Consider the following 19602-nt stretch of genomic DNA (forward strand, 5'->3'; position numbering starts at 1 on the left):
AGCACAGTTTCACACTTTAAATGAAATCTGCAGAAGAAACCAGACAGCAGGGTTAGTCCTTTATTGATCAACAGACACACGAGAAACGTCAGGCTGAACACGATAAAAGACACACAAATACAAACAGTAAAATTTGAATCCCCGTCTCCACAGTAAATGTCTAAAGTGCACAAAGATCCCGTCAGAGTCCCGTGAGCGCAGGAAGTAAGGCTTCCCCGAGAGGAGCTCGCAGGTTCGAATCACACACAGTTCTCAGAGTTAGAGCTTAAAATCTCTAATAAAACTGTAAAATCTGCCACTGAGGTTTGTAGTCATGTCAGTGTTTTATCAATCTACGTGATTAGCATGTTGAAGATGAGAGGGGAAGGACAAAGTGATCAAAGTATCTGATCTGTGAGAGTCTCACAGGTGAGATTAGGCACAAGTTCAGTGCAGGAGAGCAAATCAACACGCTCAGACTCAAACGAGCACAGGTTCAGGTTCACGAGTCCTTTCGTATCTGTGCAGCAGCGCCTCCTGCTGTTTCCTTGCTTTAGTCGCACGTATCTGCTCATGGAGGCGGTTGTCGTTTGCTCGTGTTGCTCTGTAGCGTCCTGATTCAGACCCACCGACCCAAGCTGCCGAGAGACATCACAGCCGTCCCGTCCAGCTGCCGGCACCTGTGTCCTCGGATGCTTGCCGTCTCCGCCCCCACTGCCTCTAAACCTCCTTCTCCTCTTTGCCCTGAACGGACGTCCTCCTCAGGTTTTCCTTGACTTTAACGAACTCGGGGGCTCTCAGGTCTTCCTGCTCCTGCTGTCTCTCCAGCTGAGGAGACAAATACACAGAAACATCTGGATTAACCCCTCTCAGATCAGCAGGACCAGGGTCAAAGGTCACGGACAGCACACGCAGCATAAAGAAAACCTGCCAACTGAGCAGTGACGCGCTCCTCATTGTGCCACTGCTGCCACAGGTTTACGTGCTTCAGGTGAGCGCACCGGTACGACTGCAGGTACACAATGAATGATCAGCTGTGATCGAGATGACAAGCTCCAATGTAAAGAGAACACAGACACACACACACACACACACAGTCTCACACACACACACACACACACACACACAGTCTCACACACACACACACACACACACACACAGTCTCACACACACACACACAGACTCACACACACAGACACACACACACACACACACACACTCAGGTGTACACACAGCGAGCACTTCATGAAGAAATGATGTGAGTCTTTGAACTTGTGTAGCGTGACACAGAGCGTCACAGCTTTGGAATTCCATATCGCTGTGATTTACCAGTGTGTGTGTGTGTGAGTCTGTGTGTGTGTGTGTGTGTGTGTGTGTGTGTGTGTGTGTGTGTGTGTGTGTGTGTGTGTGTGTGTGTGTGTGTGTGTGTGTGTGTGTGTCTGTGTGTGTGTGTCTGTGTGTGTGTGTGTGTGTGTGTGTGTGTGTGTGTGTGTGTGTGTGTGTGTGTGTGTGAGTCTGTGTGTGTGTGTGTGTGTGTGTGTGTGTGTGTGTGTGTGTGTGTGTGTGTGTCTGTGTGTGTGTGTGTGTGTGTGTGTGAGTCTGTGTGTGTGTGTGTGAGTCTGTGTGTGTGTGTGTGTGTGTGTGTGTGTGTGTGTGTGTGTGTGTGTGTGTCTGTGTGTGTGTGTCTGTGTCTGTGTGTCTGTGTGTGTGTGTGTGTGTGTGTGTGTGTCTGTGTCTGTGTCTGTGTGTCTGTGTGTGTGTGTTACCTCCTCCAGCTTCTTGTGTCTCTTCAGCAGTTCGGCCTCCAGAGGAGAAACCTTCCTGCGAGCCTCGTCCTCCTCCTTCCTCTGTCTGATCAGCTGATCTCTCCTCCTGGACTCCAGCACCCGTTGCAGCTCGGGCTTCATCTCCACACTGACCCCCCCTCTGTGCGCACACAGACACACACACGCACACACAGATTGTTTGTGTGTGTGCAGCATTCTGCTCTCCTCATGAATCATTCACGCGGCTCGCCTCCTCTTTTCCAGGAGCCTTTAACCTCTTTGTGTTTCAGGCCTGGAGCTTAAATAAAGTTTTTTGTGCCTCGCTGCTCCTCCTGAATGAGGTGAGAACTTTCCCAGCGTCCTCGGCAGTCAGAGGCCTGGGCGGCGGGAGGCTGTTGCTTAGCAGCGCCTACTTCACAAACCCCTCACGGCCCGAGCTCGACCACAGCAACGGCGTTTACATCGCTGAACGCTGATTGGTCAGCGGGTGTCAGGTAAACCCGTGGACACACGGCAGCGGTTCACCCTCAAACATCTGGAGCTTCTCTGTGAACTCGGCACAGATATTAAGCTCTGAATACAAGTGGCAACACTGTCCTGCTGACAGTGGAAGCAACACACGAACTTTTGACACAAACGAGTCCACTGAGCGTCGTTGACTGCATGTGATGTGTCACATGACCGGAACTCGTTCACTTCCCTGAAATATGATCTAATTCTGAGGCTCCATCAACCCCAACTCCCACAACTAAAAAACATCTTTTCCACAAATGTTTCCATGAAATCCATCTCTAATAATCTAAAAACACATCTCTGACTGCGTCCTGAGACACAGGCGGGTTCAGAGGGGTTTATAGTTCAGACGGCGCGACTCGAGTTCAAACTTTCAGCTTTCAGACTTGAACATGAGTGGATTTAAACACTCTGAATAAAGCTGAAGGTGCGAGCTTCAGTCACAATGTCTGACCCCGCCCCTTCTTCTTCCTCTTTGTTCTTTGGAAAATTAAAACTAATCAGAGCGTTACCGTTTGTAACTGCTCAGCAGCTCGCGGTGAAGCTCCTGGTGACTCTTCGAAGCTTTGACCGGATTCACCAGCTTCTTGGGTTTGATGAGGTCTGCGTCCTCGTCCCCCTCCAGGTAATCCGGCCGGGGTACGTAGACGGCAACTGGGTACGGCTTCCCATGGACGCCTTCGGAGCCGTGTTGCTGCAGGCTGGCGTATGCTGATGCTACAGACACAAAGAGGACACAAAATGTTAGAGAGAACAAATCATAGCGCCACCTGCTGGACAAACTGCAACCCCCAGCAGAAGCTAGCAGGATATCATACATCCTGAAACATCTTCACAGTCCAATCACAGCAGCTGAGAAAAGCCTCATTCCCTGTGTTTCTGCTCACTCTGTAAATGTGTCCCCGTTCTCAAAACATCATTAATACTGTCCCTTTAAAACTTTCCCAGTGAAAAAGTCCGGATTGTGTTTAAATGTCCTCGCTTTAGAGAAACGTCTTCATTGGGTCAGGTCTCGATAAGGCGCTGACAGCAGGTGTAGCCAGCAGGGGGCACTAGCAGCAGCTCGTGGTGCATGTGAGTCGGGGTGTTTGAGGCAGACGTCCTCAGTTTCCGGCCTGCAGCCTGCGCATCTGTGTCAGACAGGAGAAAGGACAATGAACCCAACCCGTCCTCAGATATTCTGGGATTCAGATCACATGTCAGGTCACGCCGCACAATGACCCTTTCTCGAGTGCAACCAGAGTCCCCCTTCCAGCTTCATATTTCAGAAAAATGAAACGAGCTCCGGATGTCTGTTCACTCTCAGACACGCAGAAAAGAGTAAGTGGACGGCTGTTCCAACAGCCTCCCAACTGTTGGCACCACTGCAGCAAATAGGAACGGGCCTGTTGTGTGTATCGCACACAGCGGATAACCATCAGAAACTTCTCTGAGCTCCTGTAATTGGATGGACCGCTGCAGGAGTTTGTCAGTAGGTTCAGTAGAAGGAAATGAAAAGCTGGCAGTAGGAGCGCACTGAGCTGCAGCACTGATCTCTGTGAGCAGCAAGCATCTCACACTACTCACAGTGTTCATAGCTGAGCAAGTCAGTCATGGAGCCTGCTGCAAACTTCAATTCAAAACCTTCCAGCAACACTCAGCAAACACAAACCTGCCTCAAACAAGCATGAAACAAGTCTGAAAATGTCTGAAACACACCTGAAACACATCTGAAACACACCTGAAACAAGCATTAAAATGTCAGAAACACATCTGAAACAAGTCTGAAACACACCTGAAACAAGCCTGAAACACATCTGGAACAAGCCTGAAACACATCTGAAACAACCATGAAACACATCTGAAACAACCTTGAAACACATCTGAAACAAGCCTGAAACACATCTGGAACAAGCCTGAAACACACCTGAAACAAGCCTGAAACACATCTGGAACAGGCCTGAAACACACCTGAAACAAGCCTGAAACACATCTGGAACAAGCCTGAAACATACCCGAAATACACCTGAAAATGTCAGAAACGAGCCTGAAACACATCTGAAAATGTTGGAAACAAGCCAGAATCAAGCCTGAAACACATAGGAAAATGTCTGAAACACATCTGAAACAAGCCTGAAACACATCTGGAACAAGCCTGAAACATACCCGAAATACACCTGAAAATGTCAGAAACGAGCCTGAAACACATCTGAAAATGTTGGAAACAAGCCAGAATCAAGCCTGAAACACATAGGAAAATGTCTGAAACACATCTGAAACAAGCCTTAAACACATCTGAAACAACTCTGAAACACACCTGAAACAAGCCTGAAACACATCTGGAACAAGCCTGAAACACATCTGAAACAACCTTGAAACACATCTGAAACAAGCCTGAAACACATCTGGAACAAGCCTGAAACACACCTGAAACAAGCCTGAAACACACCTGAAACAAGCCTGAAACAAGCCTGAAACACATCTGAAACAAGCCTGAAACAGATCTGGAACAAGCCTGAAACACACCCGAAATACACCTGAAAATGTCTGAAACAAGCCTGAAACACATCTGAAAATGTTGGAAACAAGCCAGAATCAAGCCTGAAACACATAGGAAATAAGTCTGAAACACATCTGGAACAAGCCTGAAACACATCTGAAACAACTCTAAAAACACATCTGAAACAAGCTTGAAACACACCTGAAACAAGCCTGAAACACATCTGGAACAAGCCTGAAACATACCCGAAATACACCTGAAAATGTCTGAAACAAGCCTGAAACACAACTGAAAATGTTGGAAACAAGCCTGAAACAAGCCTGAAACACATAGGAAAATGTCTGAAACACATCTGAAATAAGCCTGAAACACATCTGAAATAAGTCTGAAACACATCTGGAACAAGCCTTAAACACATCTGAAACAAGCTTGAAACACACCTGAAACAAGCCTGAAACACATCTGGAACAAGCCTGAAACACACCTGAAACAACTCTGAAACACACCTGAAACAAGCCTGAAACACATCTGAAACAAGCTTGAAACACACCTGAAACAAGCCTGAAACACATCTGAAACAACTCTGAAACACACCTGAAACAAGCCTGAAACACATCTGGAACAAGCCTGAAACACACCTGAAACAACTCTGAAACACACCTGAAACAAGCCTGAAACACATCTGAAACAAGCTTGAAACACACCTGAAACAAGCCTGAAACACATCTGGAACAAGCCTGAAACACACCCGAAATACACCTGAAAATGTTGGAAACAAGCCTGAAACACATCTGAAAATGTTGGAAACAAGCCTGAAACAAGCCTGAAACACATAGGAAAATGTCTGAAACACATCTGAAATAAGTCTGAAACACATCTGGAACAAGCCTTAAACACACCTGAAATACACCTGAAAATGTCTGAAACACACCCGAAATACACGTGAAAATGTCTGAAACAAGCCTGAAACACATCTGAAAATGTTGGAAACAAGCCTGAAACAAGCCTGAACCACATAGGAAAATGTCTGAAACACACCTGAAACAAGCCTGAAACACATCTGAAATAAGTCTGAAACACATCTGGAACAAGCCTGAAACACATCTGAAATAAGTCTGAAACACATCTGGAACAAGCCTTAAACACACCCGAAATACACCTGAAAATGTCTGAAACACACCCGAAATACACCTGAAAATGTCTGAAACAAGCCTGAAACACATCTGAAAATGTTGGAAACAAGCCTGAAACAAGCCTGAAACACATCGGAAATAATTATGAAACACATCTGAAATAAGCCTGAAACAAGCTTGAAACACCTAAAATGTGCCTGAACACATCTGAAACATGTCTGTAAATATCTGAAACACATCTGAAATAAGTGTGAAACACATCTCAAGCAAGCCTGAAACATTCATTCATTTGATCTATTTTTGTGATGTAAACTTTTTACTTGTTATTAATGGCTCCTGCTTGAGCTCAGTTTATAATCTCCACGTTTTATGTGTTAAATCCTAAAGAATTGTGAATGACCAGGGTTAAATTAAAAACAAACGTGTTTAACAGTGAGGTGCAGAAACCAGTGTCTGTGTACATCTTTTATGGACAGTGTATGACCTGAAGGCCATGCTGACTTTGTGTTTGTGTTTAATCATCCATTTTGAGTGTTATTAAAAACTTGTTGGACCCCCAGAAGTTACAGTAACAGGGAGCTGAGGCCAGTTTTGAGCTCTGCTGCTGAACTTTACCCGCCTCTCTCTGTTAGCTCAGTGTTTGTCTGCCGGACTTTGAAACGTTCTGAGGTTTGTATTGATCGGAGGTGGGACGTGCAGACCAAAGCCTCTCTGTATCGACGTCTCCATGAGTGCCGCCGATCTGGTTACAGCGAAGCGGACGACTTGAGCTCGAGTCTGAGGCTGGAGCCGCACCTCGGGAGGAAACGTGACTGCGCTGCTCTGTAACGGCAGGCCATAACGCGTCTGCTTGTTCTTTCCCTCAATCAGTTCACCGCAGACTCTAAATCAGAGCAGACAAACCGCTGACAGGCTTGCTGAGGAAACGCTGCTTCGTGTCAGAAACCTGACGATCAGCCATCAACACCATCATAAACACAGCCACCATGAACACAACCACCATCATCAACACCAGCACCACCACTGACATCAACACCACCACTACACCCACCACCATCAACACCAGCATTATCAACACTGAAGCTCTCCACGATTCCCTGTTGCCGAGGCTGAAACTCAAGCAGAGGATGTGAACTCCCACTGCCAGCGCTGACTTCATCTTCATCAGCCTACGCTCCTCACAGTGCTTCATGAGCTGTGAGCAGCTCTGGGACAACGCAGCACCTCAATTACTTAAGAAGATGCTGAACAGACAGGAGCAGCAACAACTCCACCACCACCACCACCATCATCATCCACACCACCACCATCAGCCGTGCTCTCAGATCCTCACATAGTAAAACTTGAGCACAAACACAAACGTGCAGAAATGTTTCTGATTCAAACACAAAGCTGATGAAGGCTCCATTTCCAGTTTGGAGATCATTAAAACTTCCAGCTGTTATACTAAAGTCCTGTTTATTTTTAAACGTTTTTTACTTAGAGATGACGTCACAGCCCAATTATAATTTTAGTGAAAAGCATTAAAAGTGTGAATGACTGAGGTCGTTTCTCCATTTGTGGAGTAAAAGATTCAAAAAGCTGAAAGCTGATTTTCCCCAGCATGAATCTGATCTGAGAGCAGCTCACACCGTCACAGCTCGATGCTCTGTCCACGGCCGGGTCTTACCGGACTTCACCACCCTCCCCCGGGCGGCGCTGGGCTCCATGCTACCGGAGCTCCTCTGCTCCTCTGCTCCTGCTCTCCTGCTCAGCTCAGAGCCAGGCGGCGGTCACGTGACACGCGGACTGCCCCTCCTCCTCAGGACCATTTCCCACGCTGCTCCTATTCATCAGCCAGCAGCTCCACCCAGCCTGAAATCCCGCTGCCACCCTGATGGAGGCACTGACTCTCACTGCAGCCTGGAGCAGACTCTCAGCGTGGCTTGCATGCGGACCACGAAGATAAATAATGATGATCTCACAACAATATTCACACTTCCTGTCGGCGACTTTAAACACTTTTGTTATTCTTGCTGAATGGACAGATCATCAAGCCTGACGTCATGTTTATCTTTGATAGAAACACTGTCGACTTCATGCTTATTTTCAGTCACATGGTCCAACCCTGACCAATCACAGCTGTGTGAGTTACACCTGTGCGTATGTTGGATTCATTTATATTTCTAACTATGGTGTATGGTGGCCCCGAAGGTTCAAACACAGCAAAAAGAAAACATGTCGGGAAGAAGTTTGATCATCAGCTTCATGTTCCTCTGGGCCATCACACACACACACACACACACACACACACACACAACAAAGACTCTGGTAAGGAAGGGGTGGTGGTGCTTCAGGACTGGTGCCATAACAGCAGAATTCTAAACAGTCACACCAGACTTGGAGGCCAGGCCTTTTTATCTACCCCGCAAGCTAACGGTAGCCATAGTTACTATTGTTTACATCCCCCCGGATGCTAATGTTAGCTCAGCACTCAATCACTTCCAACTTATCATCAGTAAACAGCAGAGAGAGCACCCAACCCCCGACAGCAGCCTCAATGAATGGAGAACCGGAAGAGCTGCATGAGGATGCTCTTCATGGACTACAGCTCAGCGTTCAACAACATAATCCCATACATCGATCCCAGATCCGCCCTGTCATCTGTTCCTGGATCAAACACTTTCTCACCAACCGGCCTCAATCAGTTCGACTCAATGCAGTTTTATTTATACAACTCCAAATCACAACAACAGTCGCCTCAAGGAGCTTTATATTGTAAGGCAGACACTACAATAATACAACAGAGAAAAACCCAACAATCATATGACCCACTATGAGCAAGCACTTTGGTGACAGTGAGACCTAACCCTAACACCCAGTGCATCATGGGAATCCCCCAGCAGCCTACGTCTATTGCAGCATAACTAAGGGAGGATTCAGGGTCACCTGGTCCAGCCCTAACTATATGCTTTAGCAAAAAGGAAAGTTTGAAGCCTAATCTTGAAAGTAGAGATAGTGTCTGTCTCCCGAATCCAAACTGGAAGCTGGTTCCACAGAAGAGGGGCCTGAAAACTGAAGGCTCTGCCTCCCATTCTACTTTTAAATACTCTAGGAACAACAAGTAGGCCTGCAGTGTGAGAGCGAAGTGCTCTAATAGGGTGATATGGTACTACAAGGTCATTAAGATAAGATGGGGCCTGATTATTTAAGACCTTGTATGTGAGGAGCAGGATTTTGAATTCTGGATTTAACAGGAAGCCAATGAAGGGAAGCCAAAACAGGAGAAATCTGCTCTCTCTTTCTAGTCCCTGTCAGGACTCTTGCTGCAGCATTTTGGATCAGCTGAAGACTTTTCAGGGAGTTTTTAGGACATCCTGATAATAAAGAATGACAGTAGTCCAGCCTGGAAGTAATAAATGCATGAACTAGTTTTTCAGCATCACTCTGAGACAGGATATTTCTAACTTTAGAGATGTTGCACAAATGGAAGAAAGCAGTCTTACATATTTGTTTAATATGTGCGTTGAAGGACATGTCCTGGTCAAAAATGACTCCAAGGTTCCTCACAGTGTTACTGGAGGCCAAGGTAATGCCATCCAGAGTAAGAATCTGCTTAGATACCATATTTCTAAGATTTTCAGGGCCGAGTACAATAACCTCAGTTTGATCTGAATTAAGAAGCAGAAAGTTAGCGGCCATCCAGGTCTTTATGTCTTTAAGACATTCCTGCAGTTTAACTAATTGGTGTGTGTTACCTGGCTTCATGGACAGATAGAGCTGCGTGTCATCTGCATAGCAGTAAACATGTATGCTATGTCTTCTAATGATGCTGCCTAAGGGAAGCATGTATAATGTAAACAGAATTGGTCCTAGCACTGAACCCTGTGGAACTCCATAAATAACCTCACCGTGTGAAGAGGACTCTCCACTTACATGTACAAATTGGAGTCTATTAGATAGATATGATACAAACCACTGCAGTGCAGTACCTGTAATACCTACAGCATGTTCTAATCGCTCTAATAGGATATTATGGTCAACAGCATCGAACGCTGCACTGAGGTCTAGCAGGACAACCACAGAGATGAGTCCACTGTCAGAGGCCATAAGAAGATCATTTGTAACCTTCACTAAAGCTGTTTCTGTGCTGTGATGAGCTCTGAAACCTGACTGAAACTCTTCAAATAAGCCATTCCTCTGCAGATGATCAGTTAGCTGTTTGACAACTACTCTTTCAAGGATGTTTGATATGAAAGGAAGGTTGGAGATTGGCCTATAATTAGCTAAGACAGCTGGGTCTAGAGATGATTTTTGAGTAAAGGTTTAACTACAGCCACCTTGAAGGCCTGTGGTACATAGCCGATTATTAGAGAAATGGTTGATCATATTTAAGATTGAAGCATTAATTAATACTCCCTTATAATAAACCCTCACTCAGGCCACTCACACACAGACTCTATTCAGACCAAGTCCTTTTGGACTACCTCCGAGCACTTTGCAACTTATAAATATTTTACTCTGGCACAGTTGGTGTCGAGCACCCACAGTTTTGTTGTACATGTACAATGACAATAAAAGGCTATTCTGTTCTATTCTAGAACAGGTCTGTGACATCGGCCGCTCACAGGTCGTACTGCCTTTATTACCTGAGACGGTCTAACTCACCTTCGCTGTTTGGCTGCTTTCCATTTGTCACGCGGTGCGGCTGCTTTGGCAGAGCCTCGTGGTCAATGCTATACGCCTTCTGCAAAAAAAGAAGAAAGGCTCATCATTTAGCTGAGTAGGAGGATGAGAGCAGTGGGAAATGTCCAACTAAGAAGAAGAGAAAAAGAAACATACGCAGTGAATCCAGGTGTTTAAAAAACCTGAACCTGGCAAAATCAGGTGAAACAGGAACAAGTGCAGTCACAGCTTCAAGCTTCCATTCACTCGTTTAATCACACAGGTGAGTCTCACAGGTGGAGACCCTGACACCTCACTGCTAAAAGCTTTCTCTGTTCTTATCAGCAGAATTATTCCTCCTCCTCTGACAGAAGAACCAACACTGAGACAGCAGGAAGAATGAGAGCGCCAACTGAACTTTCACAGTAAAAGCATCAGATTATTATTGATCACTGATCACAGAGACAGCCAGCCTCATGTGTGTGAGATCACCCTCAGAAACTTCAGCTGCTGCTGCCACCTTAATGATCCACCTTAAAAAGCCAGACCTCAGGAGTGGGGGATGGGAGGTGGGTGGAGGGGGTCCTCACACATCTTTTGAGCCTGAAAACAACAACGTCAGTCGGGGGTGTAACAGTCCAACACGCTCACAGCCCTCATCCTGACATCACTTCATCAGTCAGCTGACCCAGAATCAGCTGATCTCAGGTTTTTGGGTGTGAAAGGGTTAAACAGTCCAGGTCAGAGCAGAAAATACGAGCCAACGACATCAAAAAAATTTGAACCCAAAAAATAAGAACAGAGACACTTTCACCAGTTTTCACAATGAAAAACAAACATGACGAAGTGAGAAAGACGCAGCTGCACTTGTGCTCAGGTCACCAGCTTCTGACCACAGGTCTGAGTCTCTGGGTTCCCGTAGCAACAGATGAAAGCTGAAGTAATAAAACGTGCTGTGATTGGCCCTGGAGGACCGTATCTGCAGCTCAGGCTGAAGAAGAGCCGAGGCACACCTGTGCATGAAGAACAGGTGTGTTACAGACCTCAGCACAGATGTGAAGATGAGCAGCTAAGATGAGAGCTCCGGCCTGCTGCTGGAAAGGGAACAGGAAACAGAAGACCACCGGAACCCTGAGGACAGTCTGCCTCCTGCTGGACTCTCGGCAGTGGCACAGCTGCAGCTCCGAGGCCGGTGTCGGCGGTGAGGAGGACTGTAGCAGGTTAGCGCTAGCACCAGCTAGCATCATCTGATCGAGCAAGGAATGTGATTGGACCGCAGGCCGGGACACATCTCACAACTGTGTATGAGCTTCCACTCTGACCTCTGACCTCATCACTTTGATCTTTCCCTGCTGCTTCACTCACTGCTGGATCACCTTAATCTGCCCGATTAAAGACACAGACACACACATACAGTTTGTGTCTGTCTGTTTGTGTGTGTGTGGTAATTTGAACACGTTTCCAGAGTCAGTGTGAACGCCCCCAGATCATTCCTGAAACTCGATGCTCCGAGCCCGTCTCCACCTGCTGCACTGAAAACAGACAAACCTCTAGGCCAGGGGTCGGCAACCCGCGGCTCCGGAGCCGCATGCGGCTCTTTAGTCCTTATTTTGCGGCTCCGGGTGGTTTGGGAAAATAGAAGAAGTATTTAGCTGAAGTGTATTTTATTTGTGTTTAGTTCTTTTTTTTAACTTGTAGTTCTAAATTGGAAGATTATTGTGATTTTGAAATATAAAAATAAAAGTATATCTTATTATTTTTTCATCGCTCAAAATAAACGTCACACTCGCGGAAGCCGGTGTACCCGCCGAAACGCCGTACATTTATCCAGACTTTCAACCCCAGATAGGCCAATTATGGGTCTTCGGATCCACATTATGTCTGCAGCTGTTCTCCACCGTGAACTATGTTAAAAACAAACACCGCTCCCGCCTCACAGATGACAGCTTACAGTCCTGCATGAAGATGAAAGCCCCGATTTGCAGACGCTGTGCGCAGAGGTTCGGGACCAGAAGTCTCATTGTAAACATATCACGGCAGACCCGATGTTAGGATGCCTGGGTCGTTGACCCAGGGTTTTGAGTTTATTATATTTATAATTTCTAGTCTTTGGTTTCTTTGAAGTTCTGTCTGATGGTTTATGTCTCTGTGTTATCCTTAGTTGCTGTCTCCCCTGTCGGCTATATCCTCGTGTCCAGTCAGTGTCTGTGTCTGCCCTGTTCCCACCTCTGTTCCCTCTGTAGTGCTTGCCTGTGAGTCTGTGTCTGTAAGTTCAGTCTGTGTTACTTCCTGTTTTACTTTGAAGGTCCGGGTCTTATGTGAATGTGTCCTGCTTTGCTCCCTTGTCTCGTTAGTTCTGATTTCTCCCAGCTGTGCCCTCCTTCTGTGTCTCATTCCCCTCGTTACTTCCCAGTGTACTTAAACCCTGTGTTTCTTTGAGTCAGTGTCGCGTCGTCCCCCATGCTGTGTGGATCTCCTGTGTTTCCGTGAGTTTATGTTGTTTCCCAGTTTAGTTTGCTTTGCTTTGTATGCTTGTTTCCTGTGCCAGCAAATAAAGCTGAGTATTTTGAGTTCATCCCTTGAGTCTGAGTCTGCACTTTGGGTCCACCACTCCTCCTTGCCAGCCTGCCACACAGCCCACCTTAACAGAACGACGCGACCATACTATGGACCCAGCAGACTCCGTTTGGTATCGGCGACCCGCAGTTTCTGCCTTCCTCAAGGAGAGCGTGAGGCAGGAGGCTAAGCATGCCCAGGAGCTCCAGTCACCCTTCTATGGGTCTCGTTTGGCTTTCGGAGGCCCCGCAGCCTCCAAACTGCCATGGCCACGGCCGAGCCGGGCGCCTATGCCTCGGGCGATCAGATTGAGCACGTGCTCATTCTCTCCAGTCGCTACACCTCCGCCTCCACCCCTGGATTACCAGTCCGACAAGAAGGTTAAGCAGCGGAGGAAGAGGGATTACGTGACGCCGGACGGTAGACTCACTCCGCTGCAATCCTTCGCTCTGTTTTTGGGTCTGCCACGTTCTGAGCTTCACAAACTCTCTGCTTCCTCGTCGCAGCCCGGTCTTTTGGAGGGTTCGCAGCCCAGTTTGCCACCTCCCACTTCCCGGAGAAAGCGACATTCACGCAGTCGCCACTCTGTCTCTGCTGAGCCACTCCCCGTGGTGAGTTATAATGACTGTTTTCATTCTGCTCCCTCTAAGCTGGAAAAAGACAATCATATGAACACTGCTAAAACTGAGACTGTTAAGACTATTAGACATGGTGGTGGTAGGAAGCTAAAAACATTTTAGAGGATTCTGTGTTTTCTGACCCTGCTCCTTCGCCCAGTTGTGTTCCTGCTCCCAGGGCGGCTCGGGCCCAGCATTCCCCTGCACCTGTTTCAGTGCTTCAGGTGAGGGAGGCTGAGGTCCAGCTGGTCCCTGCTCCGGTGCCTGTCGCGGCACCCGTACCTTCTCCTCGGGTGGGAGAGGCCGGTATCCGGCAGGTACCTGCACCTGTTTCTGACCTCGCTGAGGCTCAGGTGAGCCCGTCCAGCGGTTTTCTTCAGGTTCCGGAGGCTCAGGGGAACTAGCTCAGCTTACTGCTAATCCACCACCTAACCCACCATTACTACCATCGTTACAACAGTCAATAGAACTTAAACTTCTATCCATAGCTCAAACGTTGGCTCACCTCTCAGCTCAGTCGCCTGCTCAGTTACCGTCTGCTTCCGCTGGAGGGTCCGAGGGCCCGCCCAGCCTCGTCTTCCTCCGCTGGAGGGTCCGAGGCCCGTCCAGCTTCGTCTGCCTCCGCTGGAGGGTCCGAGGGGCCCGTCCAGCCGCCGTCTGCCTCCGCTGGAGGGTCCGAGGGGCCCGTCCAGCCTTCGTCTGCCTCCGCTGGAGGGTCCGAGGGGCCCGTCCAGCCTTCGCCTGCCTCCGCTGGAGGGTCCGAGGGGCCCGTCCAGCCTTCGTCTGCCTCCGCTGGAGGGTCCGAGGGGCCCGTCCAGCCTTCGTCTGCCTTCGCTGGAGGGTCTGGAGAACCGCGCCAGCCTTCTGCCTCCGCTGGAGGGTCCGAGGGGCCTGTCCAGCCTTCTGCCTCCGCTGGAGGGTCCGAGGGGCCCGTCCAGCCTTCTGTTCCCGCTGGAGGGTCCGAGGGGCCCGTCCAGCCTTCTGCCTCCACTGGAGGGTCCGAAGGGCCCGTCCAGCCTTCATCGCCACCACCTGCGGCTCCCAGGCCGTCGCCTGCAGTGCCACCACCTGCGGCTCCCAGGCCGTCGCCTGCAGTGCCACCTCCTGCGGCTCCCACGCCGTCACCTGGTCCAGCTACGGCTTCGTTCTCGCCTGGTCCAGCTACGGCTTCAGCTCCGCCGTCGTCTGGTCCAGCTTCAGCGTCGCCTGCAGCGTCACCCTCGCCCGGTCCGGCCTCCGAGTCTTCGCCTTTGCCCGGTCCGGCCTCCGAGTCTTCGCCTTTGCCCGGTCCGGCCTCCGAGTCTTCGCCTTTGCCCGGTCCGGCCTCCGAGTCTTCGCCTTCGCCCGGTCCGGCCTCCGAGTCTTCGCCTTCGCCCGGTCCGCCTCCGAAGTCTTCGCCCGCCCGGTCCGGCCTCCGACGCCGCCGCCCGGTCCGCCTCCGAGTCTTCGCCGCCCGTCCGTCCGGCCGAAGTCCCGCCGCCCGGTCCGGCCTCCGAGTCTTCGCCGCCCGGTCCGGCCTCCAGTCTTCGCCGCCCGGTCCGGCCTCCAGTCTTCGCCGCCGCCCGGTCCGGCCTCCAGTCTTCGCCGCCCGGTCTGGCCTCGGCTGCACAGCCGCTTGGTCCTGCCTCGGCCACGCCGACGTCCGGACCACATCCTGCGCCTCTACAGCGCCGGCCTCCTTCCAGGCCTCTGATTACACGTCCTGGTCCTGCTCGTCCTGCTCGTCCTGTCCGGCCTGCACGTCCTGTCCGGCCTGCTCGTCCTTTCTGGCCACTTTCCAAGCCGATGATTGGGCGTCCTCGCCTTCGTGGACGGCCTCCTTCCGGGCCGATGATTGGGCATCCTCGCCGTCGTGGACGGCCTCCTGACCTGCTCCGTCGCCGCCGGTGCCTCCCGCCCGGCCGGCCTCCTGACCTGCTCCGTCGCCGCCGGTGCCTCCCGCCCGGCCGGCCTCCTGACCTGCTCCGTCGCCGCCGGTGCCTCCCGCCCGGCCGGCCTCCTGAACTTTTTTCTGGACTCTTGGGTCGTCGTCCTCCGGGGCCTCCCGCCCGGCCGGCCCCCTGAACTTTGTGTGACCTGTTTTTCCTGGCCGCCTGCGCCTGTCGTGCGCCTATGTTTTGTTATGTTGCTTTCTGGGCTCCGGTGTTTGCACCTTTTTTGTTTCTGGCTCCTTGTTTGGTTTGTTTCGAGCCCTCCGTCCTGTTTCCCCCACCGCCCGCCCTGGTTGGGTTGTTTTTTGTTTTGGTGTTTAGGTTTGGGCTGTCTGGGAGCCAGCCCTTTAGGGGGGGGTACTGTTAGGATGCCTGGGTCGTTGACCCAGGGTTTTGAGTTTATTATATTTATAATTTCTAGTCTTTGGTTTCTTTGAAGTTCTGTCTGATGGTTTATGTCTCTGTGTTATCCTTAGTTGCTGTCTCCCCTGTCGGCTATATCCTCGTGTCCAGTCAGTGTCTGTGTCTGCCCTGTTCCCACCTCTGTTCCCTCTGTAGTGCTTGCCTGTGAGTCTGTGTCTGTAAGTTCAGTCTGTGTTACTTCCTGTTTTACTTTGAAGGTCCGGGTCTTATGTGAATGTGTCCTGCTTTGCTCCCTTGTCTCGTTAGTTCTGATTTCTCCCAGCTGTGCCCTCCTGTGTCTCATTCCCCTCGTTACTTCCCAGTGTACTTAAACCCTGTGTTTCTTTGAGTCAGTGTCGCGTCGTCCCTCATGCTGTGTGTATCTCCCTGTGGCTCCCTGTGTGTGTTTTGTTAGTTTCTTCTCAGTTTAGGTTTTGTAGATATTCTTTGTTCAGCAATAAAGCTGTTTTGAGTTCATGACTGTCTCCGGAGTCTGCACCTTGGGTCCTATTCCTGTCTGCACACAGCCGTAACATGACACCCGACGATGTTTGCATGAACACGCTTTTCAGCATCTCTTTATTGACCACTTTTCACACACGGTTGCTGTACGCATAAAGCCGGCTGTAGCGTCTCAGCTCACAGCCCGACAACACAACAGCAGAGAGAGCACAGACTTTAAGGCGGCGAGGCGCGATTGCGGGTGCCGCTCAGGTGCGTCCGACTCCCCTGCAGCGGCACTGCAGACCACGCCCCGCCACACACATTAACAGGGTAAAATAGATATTTAGGCAGAATTTTGCAAATATCTTTTTTTTTTTTAACGGCATAGTGCTTTTTTTTCCAGTTACTTTTTAAAAGTCAGGTCAAGGCTCCAACAGCCCAAAGGTGATATAAGGGTGGCGGCTCATAACAGTTTTTGTTTGCTACATGGATCATTTTAGTTCAGCTGGGTGTCTTTCCTTTTGTTATATTTCTTTAAGAGTTCAAAATGTGTTAATTACATAAATAAAATGTAATTTTCTCTGTAGCACTTCATGGATTTCATAAGCAGCACACCTTAGTTTCTCTGTGGATTCTTTTAAAAAGCAGTTAAAAACCTTTCTGTTCAAACAAGCCTTTTGTTGATCTACGCATTTTATATTCTTTACATTATTTACATTTGATCTTTTACATTGTGTATAATGTCTATTGATTGTATTGTTTATTTTAATATTTGTGTACAGCGCTTTGTGACTGCCTGTCTGTGAAAAGTGCTTAATAAATAAACTTTACTTACTTACTTTAGTTGTCCGCACAAAGCACAAAAACAGTATATACAGTGTTATCTTCATTTTAGATTTCAAAAAGTATTTGTGGCTCCTAGTGTTTTCTTTTGTCTGGAAACTGGGTCCAAGTGGCTCTTTGGGTGTTAAAGGTTGCAGACCCCTGGACTAGGCCTTCAGCCTCGCCGACAGCTGCACCTCATAATTTGAATATCTGCGAGAGCTCGGCTTTCCTCTAAGGTCGCATTCCCGCTGTCTCCTCCCCTGTGGAATTCCACTCTGCAGTCATCCTCACCCTGATCGGAGAGGCGTACGATTGGCCTTCGTCCTCTCTCAGACTTGCTCAGTTCCCACCTGGCTAAAGCTCTGAGGTGAGAGCAGGTGCTTCTTTGTTCTGAGGTGTTTCGAAGCCAAACATGAATCTCAGGAAATCATCTGAACGAGTTAAAAATCTGTAATTAAAAGATGTGCAGCACCAAGCCTCTCCCACTCTGACCTCAGAATAACTCACTTCCTGTGCTCGAGGTGGATCAGCTGATTCAGGTGTGCACTCATCTTGTTGGACGTTCTGAGGTGTTTTTTGTAAAGCGGTGCTTTTTCAAAAAATTCAAATAAAAGTTTCTGAAATGATTTCTGACCTCTGCTCATGAGCTCATGTGACTCATTCCGTTTCTCTGGAAGTCGAACCTTACCGAGCAGGTGATGAACGTCTGGAGCCAGGTGATCTGAGACATGATCCAGGTGAGCGTTTGACGCTAAAGAACCAGAACCTCAGCGCCAAAAACCTTGTTTATTCTCGGAGACTCTGAAACACTCGTACGGTGGGAGGTCGTGATTTCAGTCAGCAATAATGAACAGCTCATCCTTCATTTTATCAGCGCTTATCACTCACCTTCTTTCCATAAACTGCTCCCATGATCCTCGGAGCCCTGCCCAGGCCTCTCCCCAGCTCTACGTCCTCCCCACAACTTCTCCTTCTTCTTCTTTTGCTTTTTCCCAGCAGCCTTGGCGCCCCCTCCTCCGCCTTCCCCTCCTCCTGCTCGCCCTGCTGCCTGGCAGCCTGACAGCCCGGTCGCTGGGCTCCGTTAACCCTCCAGACTGTGAGGCGACCTCGAAAACTTCATACCAGCAGGAACCAGAGAGGAGCGGCCAGCCAAGCTCACGCAGTGTGACTGCGAGGAGGAGGAGGAGGAGGAGGCCACCTGTTCCTGCCTGACTCCCTGCTCTCAGCTGTGAGGAGTTAAGGAGCTCCGGCTGGATTAAAGTAATCAGAGGAGACAGCAGAGCTTTAAATCTCCTCCTCACCTCCTCTGAGAGGAGTGCAGACAGTCTGAGGAGTTCAGCGTTCGTACAGATGAAGTGAACCAGTGACACACGTTTGAATATTAGTGCTGCATATCTATGTGATACCAGCGCTGGTATCAGATCGATATTTGATTCTGTCCTCTGACCCATGTTAAATCATTCTTAATGAACAAATATCCGTCAAACATGCTGAGAAACATGTGTGAACCTTTCTGCGGTTTATTCCAGCCCTCCAAAATAAAAGCTGAGAGGTGTTTTATTGTGGAAAGTCAAAGTCACAGTGATTTAATGGTCAGTAAAATGTGTGGTTCATGTCATAAACCAGGAACACTGCTCTGCCCGACATCAGCTGACTTTAAAAGGTAAAAGTCTTCAGTATTAACGATCAGATCGATACTAACGATTGCAGTGCCACCCAGCAGTGCTCATCAGTCTCCAGCATTCGGTTCCAGTCTGAGTTTCTTCACTGCCAGAGGCCAGTCGTGTTTGTCTGGAGCAGATTTAGGAGTTCAAACCTCACACGTTTTTATTTCACTGCTTCGTACGATTCTTTCACAAGTCCACATTTTGTTTTCCTTTTCAGTCATATTATCATGAAATTACACCCCAAACCTTCATCATGCAGAGCAACCTGCAATTGATCCCCGACCTTCTGATTGGGTCACACTCACATGGAGTCTGCTGCTGCTGCCCCCTGGAGGACCGTCAGAGGACTGCGGCAGGACAGCAAGGCGCTCTTCACAGTAAAAACCAAAAACTTGAACTTCCAGTTTTAAAATGGATTTTGAAATCAGCATCAGGGATTCGTGTTTAGGTTAAAAAGCAGCAGGTAACCTCAGAGAGCACCTCCACCGCCAGCTCGTCTCCTCCTGCACCTCAGTCTGAAGAGCTGACCTCACAGCGGGAGCCATCAGAGGTGCACCAGGACACGAGCCACATTCAAATCAGATTTGGTTTTTGAGTTTTAAGGACTTTCCAGGACCTTTTGCTCACCCTCCACCACCAAAATAAC

General features: G+C 49.0%; 1 protein-coding gene across 4 annotated transcripts; it reads right to left on the bottom strand.

The window, feature by feature from the left end:
* Positions 1–45: 45 nt before the first annotated feature.
* si:ch211-236d3.4 (actin-associated protein FAM107A) lies at positions 46–18405 on the bottom strand. 4 transcript variants are annotated; one of them, XM_031742154.2, is made up of 5 exons: positions 18178–18405; positions 10518–10596; positions 2771–2975; positions 1746–1905; positions 46–807 (listed from the first exon to the last, which is right to left on the bottom strand). In XM_031742154.2, the coding sequence occupies exons 1-5, from the start codon at positions 18199–18201 to the stop codon at positions 700–702; spliced, it is 576 nt and encodes a 191-aa protein (XP_031598014.1). In that variant the 5' UTR covers positions 18202–18405; the 3' UTR covers positions 46–699. The 4 variants fall into 4 exon arrangements, 2 of the variants coding, with proteins under 2 accessions (XP_031598014.1, XP_031598015.1); XM_031742155.1 differs by lacking the exons at positions 10518–10596; positions 18178–18405 and adding an exon at positions 7540–7623; XR_005612977.1 differs by lacking the exons at positions 46–807; positions 1746–1905; positions 10518–10596; positions 18178–18405 and adding an exon at positions 3146–5726 and having other exon boundaries at positions 2857–2975.
* Positions 18406–19602: the final 1197 nt, after the last annotated feature.

The sequence above is a fragment of the Oreochromis aureus genome, linkage group 5 (genome assembly GCF_013358895.1).
Source record: "Oreochromis aureus strain Israel breed Guangdong linkage group 5, ZZ_aureus, whole genome shotgun sequence".
Lineage (NCBI taxonomy): Eukaryota > Metazoa > Chordata > Actinopteri > Cichliformes > Cichlidae > Oreochromis > Oreochromis aureus.